Source organism: Pterocles gutturalis, unplaced genomic scaffold (assembly GCF_000699245.1).
Source record: "Pterocles gutturalis isolate BGI_N339 unplaced genomic scaffold, ASM69924v1 scaffold19559, whole genome shotgun sequence".
NCBI classification, from domain to species: domain Eukaryota; kingdom Metazoa; phylum Chordata; class Aves; order Pterocliformes; family Pteroclidae; genus Pterocles; species Pterocles gutturalis.
The window spans coordinates 48,458-63,361 of NW_010131163.1; the positions used below are offsets into that span (position 1 = coordinate 48,458).

The window sequence follows — 14,904 nt, forward strand, 5'->3', positions numbered from 1 at the left end:
ATGGATGGAACAAATATGTATGATTTACGTGAAGAATGAACCTGGGGGAAAAAAATAGCCTATTGAAACCAAAGGGGTTATTTTAATTGTTTACTTTTCAATATTTGGAATAAATTAGATGATGATGCTGTCTAAAGATACCAGTGAATAGACAAGACCAGCCAAAAATGAATGACAATGCCAGTAAAAACATCAAAGAGGAGTGGAGGTGGTTGGAGTGGAAATGGTGAAGTGTGTTTGATTCTTTCTCTTCTGCTTTGTCACTGAAGGGACTGGATGGCTCTAAGCTTTGAAGAAAGTTTTGCATTTTGTTCTGGTTTGTTTTTCATGCAAGAGCTTGGAAGCTTTGAGACTTGGTCTGGTTGGGACTGGGACAGAAGCCGGGTTTCCTTGAGTAAACAGGAGTACTTGTGCAGCACAGTGCTTGTGTCACTGTGAGACTAATGAACTTTCATAGAAGTCAGGGCCAACATTGTAAATTGTTTGTTTTTTCATCCTTATGAAAATGATTGGGCATTGCTCTGTATTTTGAGCAAGTGTTTCATAGTCTGGCCTCCCACAAGCAGTCTCCTATTTCATCGACATGCTGTTATCTTGAGACTGAAGAGATTTGGGATTTTAAGGCAAAGCAATATGTGTGTTGTTTCTACCTGATTCTTTATGTTATGAAAATCTGTGTTAAAAATTTAAATCACTTGATCTTCAAAGGGAAAGCATCTCCTTAGAAACTCGTTCATCAGTCAAGGGAAAAGTTGGTTTTCTCAAGCTGTGTAACTACAGCAGAACATCAAACTGAGGTTTAACCTTTTTTTACAAGATTCAGAAGTACTGTCAAATACTTTAGTGTCTACATATTCAGTACCTATGTATTTTATAGTAATGCTGTTTGCATAGAACATTTTTTATATTTGTCAGGGTAACACAGTTTATCTGGAGATAGTTTAAAAAAAAAAAAAAAAAAAAAAGAAAAAAAGAAAGGAAAAAGAAAACTGAGATCCGTGCCTAATTCTTTCCTGGCTAATTAATGTTTATAAATACGTGAAGGGTGAGTGTCAGGAGGATGGAGCCAGGCTCTTCTCTGTGACATCTAGTGATAGGACAAGGGGCAATGGGTTCAAGCTGGAACATAGGAGGTTCCGCTTGAGTATGAGGAAAAACTTCTTTACAGTGAGGGTGACAGAGCACTGGAACAGGCTGCCCAGAGAGGTTGTGGAGTCTCCTTCTCTGGAGACATTCAAAGCCCGCCTGGATGCGTTCTTGTGTGATCTGATCTAGGTGTTCCTGCTCCGGCAGGGGGATTGGACTAGATGATCTTTCGAGGTCCCTTCCAATCTCTAACATTCTGTGATTCTGTGATTCTGTAATACAGGCTTAGACAAACAGACCAAAGGAAAGCAGTTGTTATGCAAGATATTTGTGGGGTTTTTTGTGTTTTTTTTGTAATTCTTCCATCTTCCAGTTCCAAAGAGCTGTTGTGTTTTGACAACTCAGTTCTCATCAGATCACTATAACTTCACTGAAAATGTAATTTTGGATTAATTTTTTAATTGAAATTTTGGGCAGGAACCTGAATACATGTGCAATGTTAGTTTACAAGAAGTAGTTTAGCATCACTTTTAAAAATTGTGACAGGTTGAAAGATGTTTATGTATGAGAGCATATATTTCTTCATATACTGTTTTCAGTAGTTTTGTAAATAGCAGTCATGCTGTATCTTGCTCATCGTTAATTTTTTTCCTAACGTGTAGTGAATACATGAATAAAAACTACAGTATTTATTACCATTTGCTAATTCTTTGCTACTGTTTTATTACAGTTTTGAAGGTGTTTATTTTCTGTCATTTGTGATAAAGTATATGAGAGTAGAGGGCATGGGGGGAGCAGAGAAAGTATAAGAATTTAGACATGTTAATGAAACATTTTCAAAGTGTAGCTTTTGTGAGGCATTCATGTAACTCTGAAATGCAGCAACCATCCTTCATACCATACTGAATATAGCAGTGATTTTTATACAACAGTGAAGTTAGTCCTACAAAACTTAACAAATGAGTATGGTAGCGTGCTGTATATTAGCAGGTAATTGGCACAGCCAGCCATAAGAGTACAAACAAACTCTAGGTTATAGCAAGGGTCCTCTGCCTTATGTTCCAATTTTGTTTGGGTGATATCGGTCTGATTATTATTTTTATTCAGAGGTGTTGAGAGTTTGGAAATGTCAATGAACTGTAGTTGAAGCTGTTCGACTTGTCTGAGAATTGTGGAGAAGCAAAACCAAAGGATGTAACTCAATTTTAGTTTTTATATTCCTTCATTTTGTAGACTCTCTTAATAAAATTTTGTCATGAGTTTATTTTCTTGGGAGAACCTTGTTTGAAGTTCAAGAGTTTTGCCATTTGCTTTGTCTGTGAGATCTCATCCTCAAACTGAGCCTGAGAACGCGTCTGTGTGCATAGATCGTACATAACTGGTTCTGATGAGGTTTTTTTGAGATGTACTGGTGGCAGAAGGGTTTTCCTCATTGGAAAAACAGATCCAAACGTCTTTGTACACAACTAACTTTTACAAAGACAAGTTCTAGCCACCCACACGCTTACGAGAAAAGCAGTCACCAGAACGTTTGCTCTCCAACAAAATACTGGAGTGCTTGGCTACCAGTTATGAAACGGGGAAGGTGAAGAGGGTAGCAAGATAAAAGATGCAATTCCAAGCATAAGTTGGATTTATTAATTAGATTTAAGCAACTGCTTGACCGTGTAATGGTAGAAGGTTTCTTGGGTGAGAATGAGCAGAATAACAGAGCAAAACACATTGAAGAAAGTTTTTTATTAGGATCTGGGTTATATTGGTTGGGATTTTATACTACAAGCATTTGCATCTTCTACTATGGATTCAGCTTTATAGATGGAAGTTGAAAGCTGTGAGACTTTTAATGTATTACTCATGAAGTGAAAATATTAAAAATGTAACGTTGAAGCTCTGTATTTTAAAAAGGCAAACTTTCTTTTTAGGTAAGCTTCTGGGTTGTTAGAGAGATACTCCATGCACAAACTTTAAAAATAAGAGCTGAGGTTTTGAGCCACTATATTAAAACTGCGAAGGTAAGAATTTGGATGGGGGGGAGGGATGTGGGATTCACCATGATGAAAGTTCTTATACTTAAGTTGGTCAGTTCAGAAATACATGAGTAAATATTTATCTGATACCTGATTTAGCTGTGGTTGTATCTGCTGACATGAATAGCTGTTCGGCTTATGCATGTAACAAAGTTGTCAGAAATACTGACAGACCAAAATCCTGAAATAGAAGCCTTTGTTTACAAAAAAAAAAATAGCTTAACTAAGGAAATGCAAAAATGTCTTATTTCAGATATTGTTTATTAGATAATATAATTTACCAGATGTGTTTTCTAATGTTGGTTAAACCAAAGCGCTGTGTGTAAAATCAGTACAAACAGCATCAGTTAGAACATAAATTGTTTGTTTGCTTTTACTATTGGAAGGAAAAAAAATTATCTCTTATTCCAGTTGTGTCACGAATAATATCAACTTAATAAATATTGTTTCAAAAGTGTACCTGAACTGAGAAAACATTTTAGAGCTCTCATCCTTTGATATCTTCCTGAAAGCCTTTAGGACTCACATTCATAAGAAAAGGCTCAGCAAATCTTGACTTTGTGTAAATGAACCACAGTCCAGGCCCTTCAAATAAAATGAATGAAACTTCTCCATCGTAGTGTGAAGAGAGGGATTTTTTTTTGTTTTTCAAGTTTTTGCTGTCAGAAGGTGGCCGACTGTTACTACAGCTAACTTCTGTGACCACCTCAGGTTACCTACAAAAACAAATGTAAAATTGTTGTTAATTACCTACCTTGCTATTCACTTTGAAATGCATTATTTGTCTTGATGTGCTCATTTGTTAATGATGTAGTGTCTTACTTCTATGGGATTTGACTACAAATTTTGGGCAAAGCAAGCTAATTTTGTGAGATTCCACAGGCTTTGCTCAGTAATCTTGCTGTGGTCATAGTGGTTGAGACTGTATAAAAGTGTAGAAACTGTTAAGGAGCTTTCTTAAATATCCTTTGATACCTGGTGAGTTAATGTGTCTTCATCTCATGTATTTTTAAAGATCAATTCCTGGGTTTTTGTTCGAAATGCTAACATACAAAAATTTGCTGTATGATCCTCCATAGAGGAGGGAAGGTTTCCTTGCAGTGGTCACAGTGCAGAACCGTCCTTGGAAGCCAAGCAGGGTCCGGCCTGGTTGGTTCCTAGACGGGACTTGCTGACGCTGGGTGTTGTAGACTCTGCTTTGGGCACAGCACCCTCAACATGCCTGATCTCATCGGTGGACTGCAGACAGCACTGTCTGAAATGCTGCTGGTCTTGAGACAGTTACGTGCTCTAACGATTAAAATTAGTTGAGCTTTGCTTACCTATGGGTTGTAAAAATCACAATTCCAAAAAGCAAGGAACTGTCTATGGGGTGGTTTTGTATCTTTTAATTTACTTACTGTATCTAGTATCTTGGTGTTGCTAACATGAAGTTACTGCAGTTAGCGCTGTTTGAAGGATTTTCCATTTACACCAAAGCATTTACATTTACGTCAAAGCAGCTTGGTGCCAGAGGTCAGACCAATTAACTTTTCTTCAGAAAAGCTGTAAATCCATTCTGCAGTGAATTCTGATGACTGTCGTATAGCTAGCAGTCCTTTAATGGTATCTCATACTATATTGCTTTATGCATGAGCTAATTGGACCTAATAGTTGCATTCCCCGGAAGTTCCCAGACAATCCTGGTGGGTTATGACTTCTTCAATGCTGGGAGCAACTAGGAAAGCCCTTTTTTTTTTTTTTTTTTTATTTTTTTTTAATTCACCCATCTTTCCCTTTGGGAAGGTGCATGAACCCCTTTTTTTTTTTTTTTTTTTTTTCATTTTTAATCAGCTACACTGTCCTTTGGGACAGTGAACTTTACCTTGTTTGGGGATGTGTGTGTGGGGGAAAAAAAAGGGTTATTGTGTAAGTGAAGGGACAAACATCAGCAGTACTATTTGGAAGAACAGTAAGTCTACGGTATGTGACAGATATTCACCCCATCACCTCACCCTACAAAATATTGATTGGCCTTTACATGTGTTACTAAAGAATCCTCCCAAAAGAGGGTTAGGAGAGGGAAACACTTCTTCAGTAGGTGTGGAAAGACACCCATTCATCAGTAGACATTCTGGAATCGTAGGGTTCTGGGCACCCAGACTGAAATTGCTGCTAGTGTGACCTAACAGTAAGGATCAAATGTGGCGTTTTTGAGTAATACCTGTTGAGGACTTCATTCTATAAAAGGCTGTTAGTTTTCTGGCAGTGGGTTAAGTGGAGAGAGAACAATTTGCCCTGCTCCAAAGCTATTAGCCAGAAGAACATCCTTGCAGTATTGCTTTCAGCCTGCCAAATATAAGGTCTCCTCTGATATTCAGCATTTATTCAGAATCAAGTTAGTCTAATGTTTTTGTCCGGTTTTCTCACAAAAGGACTCCTTATAAAGAAAACTTGGATAAGTCGATTTTCAAGGAAGAAAAAAAAAACTTCCACCATTTCTTGAATCGCGAAAATTCCTTATGTTATTGTATCATTTCTAGCTGGCATCCTAACCTACCCTGTTGAATTTTCCAAATGGGTTACAGGATTTGCAGTAGTGTCATTGACGATCCATTTCTCTTTATCAAAGTCTTTTTGTTAGGGGTAAAACCTCTGGTTTTGTGCACTCCACCAAAAATCCCTGAATGTTCACATCTCTAGGTGCTCAGCGCTATCAGAATAATTGATATTGCAGAAGAGCTTAAGGAACAGTGTTTTCTTATGGATCATTTTTAAGCTTTCATGAGAGTAGTACCAGTAGTTAATTGGCCAAGGCAGATTGATGGTTTTGGAGACAGAGGGAAAGAAAAAATAGAGAGGAGGGAAATTCCAAGTGTGTGAGAAAATGCACTTATGTGCAGTGTTTTGTAGAGAATTTTAAAGAAAATTCTTTTACCCTGATGTTTTCTGTGTTCAGTTTTGATCTTATTGTTTCTTTTTACTAGTTAGTTGTCATACCCCCAAAATTGTCTTTCAGTGAGAGAAGTACTCCAGTTACGTGGCTTGATTTCATCTTGCAACAATATTTTTTGGGTGCTTTGATGCAGCCTTGGTAGCTACGTAACCCTGCAGTGCCAAATGCACTTACAGTATTAAATACTGCCGTGATTACATCATTCACAGCTAGGTTGTCCTTTTTGGCATGTTAAGTTTGAAAATTCTGTTGAATGCTCTGAGAGGAATTTGTTGGGTTTAAATGTCAGAAAATTTTTGGCACTTCTGTTATATGTCCCGAGATGTAGGCATATATAGATTTGATTTTTTTAAGGGCTCTGTCTGGACTATGAAACGGCTAGTATAGTCTAATCCAAAACTGTATAGATACAGTAAGGAGAAATTAGGAGGTGCCGTAAAAGGTATGGGTGCACAGCAGTTCACTGTTATTAATTCTTTGGTTTAGATCATGCAAGATTTCTTTGTTTTAGATGGTTATTTATTCTGTTTTCATTATTGACAGCACTTGGAATGTTGTTTATTGTTATTATATATGTTTTTGTCCTCAGAAACTCTATGAGCTGAATAATCTGCATGCACTTATGGCAGTTGTGTCAGGCCTGCAGAGTGCTCCAATCTTCAGGCTGACTAAAACGTGGGCGGTAAGTGAGCAGCACGACAATGAAGGGGTTTTAATTTATTCTTAGGAGTACATTCTGTAGCTTGTTTTGAAGGATGCAATAATTATTACAGATACTTGTAATCTTCTTGTGCCATGTACATAATGCTTCTAGTGCCTCTTAAGTCTATGGTTTCCTGTTGAGTTTTTTTTCCATTCTGGCATAGAAATATTTTCCTTTGAAAAATAGTTCCCTGCAGATTCTGCTAAATGCAGAGGCTTCTAATTTGGCCAGAAGCTATTTTGTATTTAGTTGCTGGAAAATTATGAATGCCAAAGCGGGTCACACTTTAATCGTTTAGGGGGTTTATACTATTGGAATTTTTTTTTGCTATGGAGAGCAGATGTCCAGAAACTCTTGATTCAGTTTCCATGAAGGGATTTATAGTTTCTCTGACTGATAACTAAATCTGGCAGTTTTTCCCAGTTTTCAGATTTTCATTGTTACAACAACTGCATTACGCAGTATATTTGTAGGCATAATTTTGTACAATTATGAAAGAATTATGTTCTTTGGAAACATTTTTTTATTTGGCATGTGGTTTTTGACTGGAATTATTATTCTGTAGTTGTATCCTTTATCAGAAGAACATTAGGAATTACTTTCATTCATTGATAACTCAGAGCTGAGAAAACACTGCTTGATTCAGCCATACTTTGTGTAGTTATCCAGCTGCATAAAGAGATGAACTGTAATGTTTTCAAGTGTGATAGAAATAATCAGGTGACTGAAATACTCCTGTGCAGGGGATCGATATAAACAGATCATTAAGAAGAGCTAAAAACTTTCACTGAGACATGTCAACACATCCTCACCTATTACAAAAAAGTGTTTATTTGTCTGATAACTGAATAATAATGTTGTTCAGCTGATAAAAGTTACCGAAGTTGAATATAATTCACTCCTGCTGATATACTCATCAAGAATTCTGTGCCTATTTTGCAAATGTACAATTAAGTAAGACATTGTTTCAAAATACCAAAAATCTGTCTAAGGAAATCTTGACGAAGTTAACACTTCAAAATGATCTGGAAGAGAACTGTTGTTTTTCAGGTTTTGTCATGTCAATGAATTGATGCCTCAGTGGTTTATAACTGTGCCAGTTTGATTTTTTTTGTGTGCATGACTCGAAACAAATTTAAACTATAACCATATGGTAGTAAATAATAAGGTTATATTAATATAATTATGCCATTCAGAACTGGGAATCCCCAGTTTCTCTGCCTACATGGTCAGACAGAAGTCAAGTTTTGCACTTACAAGGATTATTTGTGTGATGTTGGCATATGTACCAGTTTTTAAAGTTTGCCCTCCTTCTGACTTCTGGAATGCCAGTGAGCTTCTCCCACATTTCTGCAGGTGTTTAATTCCTTATACAATCCCAAGCGAGTCTATGCTTTTCATCATCTTATATAAGCCTTTGCAAATTCAAGTTCCAGGATAACGCCTAGCTGTGCGCACTGCAGACTGGTTCAGATATCTTTCTCTTGGAAGTTCACTTTATAAATTCTTGAAGTAATTCTAAGCCTTTGTCTTTCTGCGTATTAAAAGCAAGAAAAGATGTGAAAAGGCACCCCAAGCTATTTTTTGAGTCACCAGGTCATTTGAGTAAGTTACTCGATAACCTTCCAAAACCTTCAGTAAGGAAGGAGAGAGAGTTTGTAGCAATCTGCAGTCAACCCAACTTATAATGTCAGGAAACTAATCACAACTATATTCACTCCCTGGGGGGAAAAAAAAAATCACCTTATATGGTTGGAATCTAGAGTTGAAAGGCACCATTAAATATTTGGTTGGTAATCTAATGTTCCTAAAAAAGATGAAATTCATGTCTTCTGACGATATGTCTGAATATGTCTGAAATTTGTCTCGCTCATTGCCTGCACACCCTCTGAACTCTGGAGAATAATAAATGCTTCTAATCTGTGATTTGCCCTGTTCAAAACATGAAAAGAATTATGAACCTTTCTAAGAAAGTACATAGAATAGAAAATTCTACTTCTCTCCGTTTAACATAAAGGAAGTCTAGATGACCAGCTAGGACTTGGGCAATGTAGGCAAATAATCATTAGACATCTGAAGTGAGGTGTGTGAATTCTGCTCCAATCTGCCAGCACCCTGAAACCTCATCTCTCCTTTCTTACATTTCAGAAAGTTTGTTTTCAGTGCTGGCATGCTCTAATTGGAAAGCAGAGAATCTGGAAGGCTCTAAATCCTTCTGTGCTATTGTAAATTATCAGATCAGCCTGAGCTTTTGTTGTCTCTGCGTGTGTACATTTCTTTACTGTTCTTTGCATCGTTTGAGCCTAAGAGACAGAGGAATAAAAATTATTTAGAAAAAGAAGGAAGCAGCTCCAAAACTGAAGAAATAACAGCTGGGTCCTTACTTGTCCTCACAGAAACACTTTAATATTGTCAGATTCTCTGTACTTTTCTACATGAATGCAGGAAGTGGAGATGTGGTGTGCATTGTACCCCGAGCACAAGGGCAAGTCATGCAGGATCAATGTGTTTAGAGATTATTCAAAGAGCATGAAATGTTTTATCAGGCTTGAACAAGATTGTGCATATCAGCATATTTTTAGGAAAGTACAATTAATTGCATTCAAGTCTGAATTTATATATCTTAGTCTTGTCTTACCTTCCAGTCTGCAAAACTACAAAAACCTTTCAGATAGAATATTTTAGAATATTATTAAAGGCAAGCTAATCTGGGCTCGAACTGCCTTTGAGGAGGTAAACTTCGTAAGACAAGTGTCGTGTTCCAGTGGCTGTGGAGAAGTCACGCCTGTCTACTCTTTCCTTGTCCTGGAATTGGCAGGTGTCTGCAGTTCTAGTGAACATGAGATGCTGTTCATCTAAGTATTGGAACCAAAGCTAAGGATGTAAATTAATTAGGGGAGTGTCAGAGATCAGTATGTCTTGGGAAACAATTCACTTTTTAGAAGTGACTTTCTTCTGAAAGCCAGTGTTCAGCTGGTGGTGTGTTAGCTATCCTAATGAAGACTAGGATATAGGAAATGTAAGTAGAAAGAGGAGCTGTTCAATAGTGAATTTACAGCTTTACAGAAGGGACATTTCACTTCTGTCATGTTCACATAGGTTGATCTTTTAACTGAAAGAGAAAAGGGAATATGTGTAAGAATTTAACAATCTGACCCTTATAATTTTTGCACTATTGGATATCTTATAGGGGGAAAAAATGTGACTGGGACTAGAACACTGAGTCTCCTGCCAAAATGTTCAGTGAGAACATTTTACACCCTTTTTAAATTTGTGGGTCTGAATTGAAATTAAGCCTTCAAGGTGGTTTTGCAGTGTTAGTTCACCTAGATGTTTTAAAAATTTCTTAACTTACTTTCCCCATCTTACAAAGAGAGCCTCGTTGCTGTTATTTCTTCCAAAAGAAGGGGCAGGATGGGGGAGGAGGGATAGATGATGAAGGACATTAGTGACTTTTAAGCGTTGTATTCAAAGTGGACATTCCTGTAATATGAAGAGCCAGTAAAATTGCTAGTTGGCAGAACAATATACACAGCCTGTATTCAAGTTCATAATGCCTTCTGTAGAGAGAAATGGATTAAATCCTTATTCTTTTCCCGGCCTTCAAGTATGTGGATTTGTGTATATCTGCATTCATTGTTTTCAAATTTGTAATTTAGTTAAAGGTATTTATCAGATCTTAATGGTATTGTTTACCTCTTTGGAAAGGAATTTGTTGAGATATCTCTCAATTCAAGAATAAGAACGTATTTTGGAATGTAGGTTTTTGTGAGGCTGGATTGCTATAAAATTTCTCAGTATATCTGACAGAGAAATGTTAACTTGGGGATAATTAGAGTGAATAAACTATTGTTTTGAAATACTGTAGAAACGGACAGGATGTGAAGTGTGCTGTGTTTTAGCTAGATTAGCCTTTTGAAAACTTGTATTATTTCAGAAGGATCCTCCAGGACACCAAAGTTTATACCTGGCTGATTTTTAAAAAGGATAGTTTAAATTTAGCAGGCAAAATAGTTGCTGTTCTTTGTAAACTCTTAAAGTACTCGTCCATAAGGTTTAAATGCTGTAATTTTTAAGCGGTTGTATCTGAAAACAAAACCAACAACAGCAAAAGGGGGCTTTGGGGGTGGGGATTGGAAATCCATGCTTTAAAGGGTAAAAGAGAAATCATAATGATCAAACTTAATGTCATTTTAGTTTTGGCTTTTTTGTTTTTCTAGTTATTGAGTCGGAAGGATAAAGCCACCTTTGAAAAGCTGGAGTATGTTATGAGTAAAGAAGATAATTACAAAAGGCTTAGAGACTATATCAGCAGCTTGAAGATGACTCCTTGTATTCCCTATTTAGGTAAGCTGAGGTATTTCTGGTGGGAAACACTGATGACAAACACACTTCTCCATTAATTACATCAACTAAACACTATCTTTTCAGCGTTCATGAAACTGTTTCAATACTTCAGTAAAGAATCTATAACCACTAGTCGATTCTGGATACTCTGTATATGGCAAGAAATAACTTCACTAGCTTCAGAAAGAAAATACCTATTAAACCTCACAAAGACTTCAGGTTTTACATACAGTATCAGTTTTCTAGGAAATTATTTTCCCATATGTTCTATAGATACACTGATTGACTCCTGGAGAAGTACTTAAACTGTTATTCCTGCTAGGACTCTTAGAGCTAAATATTTGACTGTTGTAGTAATGATGGCTTTTAATTTATGAGAACCTATAAATCACCAGCCTCTGAGACAAATGCAGATCTTAGAGTTTGGAACATGCTAAAATCTGGAGATATGGCTGCATTTAATTGTACTAAGGTGACAAGAGAAACTGGGTTCATATGACTGACTCAGCTTTATAGAATAATTATGGGTAAATTATATTCCTGTGTATCTGAAAAGTAGATAAATGTGTTTAATATGTATCAGTTTTGTAGCCAATCTAATCTAGTGTTACTTTATGTCTCAGTTTAGTTTGTTTAAAGTGATCAGTGAGCCTTTTTTAAAATGTAGCTTTTCTTTGATATCATGTCAGTAGTCACATAAAATTAAGGGAATGTTTCTCCAATCTTTTCCAGAAAAAACAATTGGTATTTTTGCAGATAAGAGTTGCTCTTACACCTAGATTCAAGATGGCCTCCTGTGGTTGTTAGGGTTTATTAAACTACTCTGTTTGTTCCTGAAGTTTGATACTTCCTTTACTCAGCTGGGCTAATATTTTTTTCAAGATTAATAAATTGACAGTCTTACTTATGCTGTGATCTGTATGTCCATCAGAGTATTATTTCAGTTGTTTCATAGCTTGATATGAGTGACAATGCCGCCATTGATGTTAGAATCTAGAATGAAACCTCTAAAATGCATATATTCCGGTATTACAAAATTGGTTGACTTTTACGTGCTTTATACTTAAATAGAAAAAAATACTTTGCAGTGGACAGTGAATAATAGTTTTAATGACAAGTAGTCCTACAGAGTTACTCATTCTGTCCTCTGTTTTTTACTTCCCTGTTACATCCCTCGCAGAAACATCCATCAGTTCCAACATGATCTTAACAGCTGTTAATTTCCTGTATTTTCAAGTATTCAGATGTTGGTAATTGTTTGTGTCTGGAATGGAAGAGTCCGTATGGTCATATTTTGTCTGAAGTGCTTGAGGTCTTTTTCCGGCCTTTATGATTCTACTAATCTTTGTGAAAATCCCTGGTGTGGCATACTATCACATGCTACCCTGCCTGTTGGCATAGATGTTAAAACTAGTCCTGAATTAAAAAGAGGCAAAGAAGAAGCCAGGCATAATGTAATGTGATTAAACATGTCATTTTGCAGCTTTCCCATCACATGTACACATATAGTATATATGCACTGTATGTGGGTCGGAAATGCAGTTTCTAGCTTTCCAGATGCTTTTTAGCTATATGTCATGGTTTATGAAACGTGAAGCCAGGTTCAAAATGTTTTCTTGCTGATCATAGAAGTCCCAAGCCAACCTGCTGTCAAATTTTTCAAAATCTTATGATACTCTGGCCCTTGCCGTTATGGTTTTCTAATACTTACTGCTGTATGGAGAAATCTTTACGGTTTGGTGTATTTGTCTTGACACTTTAAAAATATACTGCCTTACGGAATGCAAGTGTATATTTAGGAAAAAACAAAGTTACATTGGAAAACAAATGGGTTTTATTCAGTTACGGCTGTTTTGGTCAATACGTTAGCATCGTCTTGTCTAATTTTTGCATTAGAATAAGCTTTGGGCTTGACTTGATAGTTTGTTCAAGTGAAGTGTATATTTCTTTTCTGCTTAGAAAGAAAAAAAAATGCTCTTTGCTGTGATCTGCTGTAGTTAAAGAATGTGTTGTGGCCTGGTTTCACACTCTTACTAATGACATGAAGAATGTCCTTAAGCCCTTTACTGGCACATTCCTTCTAAAATTAATTTTGTATGGTTTAAAGATATAGCAAAAAGAACAGAACTACCTTGAAATTACTGTAATGATAAAGCTGGATCTGTCGTGGTGGTTGTGTCCAGTTTTTCTCATTGCACCAACGCTTTAATCTCCAGTAAGATCTGAGTAGATTTGCAGGAGTATTTTTTCTAAAATTCACTTCCCAAGGCATTTTTACTGATGTAAAATGAGTTCTAGAAATGCAAGTGAGAGCAGCACATCATCAATGTGGACTCACTAACTTAAACGTGAGTGCTAAGAGCTGTGCAACACCAATAAAAATGTTCAGCGTTAGGTCCTCATTACATGGTGTGAATTATGTCATCACCTGGCCAACTGAAGTAGCCACAACAAATGGAAGCTGTATATGTGATGTCATATTTCACCTCAGAATAAAAAGTCATGCTCAACGGAAGTCTTACAGCGTTCTGATTAATTTGAGGTTGCACAATGAAACAATTGAGCCAAATCTTGACAAGTAAGATTTTTATTTAACTAAGCAGTACTACCTTGTGAAATATTTTCTTATAGCTGTCTTTCAGGAGTTATATCCAGAAATGGGAAAGCTGAAAAGAGGTTATTGGAGTATTCATCTGATGAATATTCAGCTACTTCAGTGATAACGCTTGCAAGTAGACTTTGGAAATATATATGCAAACTGTGTTTCAGGTTTAGTACAAGTTAAGCTTCTTCAAGGCCTGCTTGGTTAAATTTGGATAGTACAGGAATGGGGAAAGGTATATCCTTCACAGACAGACTGCTTCTGAATGTCCAGTGCAATAAGCTTGTGGGATGCTACAGCCTCTTTTGGAAAACGTCTCTAAAAAAGTTTGAGGGAAGACATCGAACTTTTAAAGTCATTTACCCTGCTTAGAAAATTAAACCCAAAAGCTAAGAACTGATAGAGTTGCAAGCATTTGAAAGCTGTAAATTATTGTACAGAGTGTGAACCAACCTGAAAAGATGTTGCGCTTTCCCTCCTTGTAATCTTAAATCAGCAATTTAAAATTAAGTTTTTCCTTTCAGAGTGCAGCATTTGTACAGTCTAAGCTTTCTGGATATATTTTGTAATAACATTTAGTTAATGTCATCCTGCAGCTTTAAATTGGGAGAGACTCACTTTTTAGATGTCTAATATAAATAAAATTTAATATAAAGGCTGAGTGCAAGATAATGTTACTTGGGGGTTTCTGCGAAGTACACCTTTCACTGACTGCACTGAATAAACAAACACTGTTTTTGCAGCAGGCAAGAGATTCTTGTGGTAAAAATAAGATCTCTTCCAAAGAGAAGAAATCTGTTGATTGCACTAAAGGCATCAGAAGTGTTCATGAAAGGAATGTTTTGGAGGGCATTTTCAGCTTTTAAAATTATGTGAACTGCTCTTCTATCCAGCTACCATAGAGAAAAAGAATAGACTACCGATAATCTGAATAGTGTTTGCAGTTGAAAAGCTTTTTATAGAACACTCAGTCAATGAGGTCTGTATGATATCTGTAACTAATACTCCTTATATGAAGAACATGTTCAGAATTGTAATCTTAAACATTTGTGTCAGTTAAAATTCTTGGAATTTGGGAATGGAATATGCTGGGACTGATTCCCCACCCGCCCCCACCAACACCAGTTAGGTATTGTTGAAACTTATTGGCTTTGATCTCTTGACCAAAGGTTTAACTGCAACTCTTGGAGCCACATATTGTCAA

The 14,904-nt window shown here is 36.5% G+C and overlaps 1 protein-coding gene across 2 annotated transcripts in view; it reads left to right on the forward strand.

Annotated features, from left to right (window-relative positions):
- Positions 1–14,904, forward strand: part of RALGPS2 (Ral GEF with PH domain and SH3 binding motif 2) — a 94,006-nt gene that overhangs the window by 23,672 nt on the left and 55,430 nt on the right. For both annotated transcript variants that reach the window (XM_010080517.1, XM_010080518.1), the window contains exons 5-7: positions 3,009–3,098; positions 6,638–6,730; positions 10,972–11,098. In XM_010080517.1, coding sequence (XP_010078819.1) covers positions 3,009–3,098; positions 6,638–6,730; positions 10,972–11,098 — 310 coding nt within the window. The remainder of the gene's footprint in view (positions 1–3,008; positions 3,099–6,637; positions 6,731–10,971; positions 11,099–14,904) is intronic.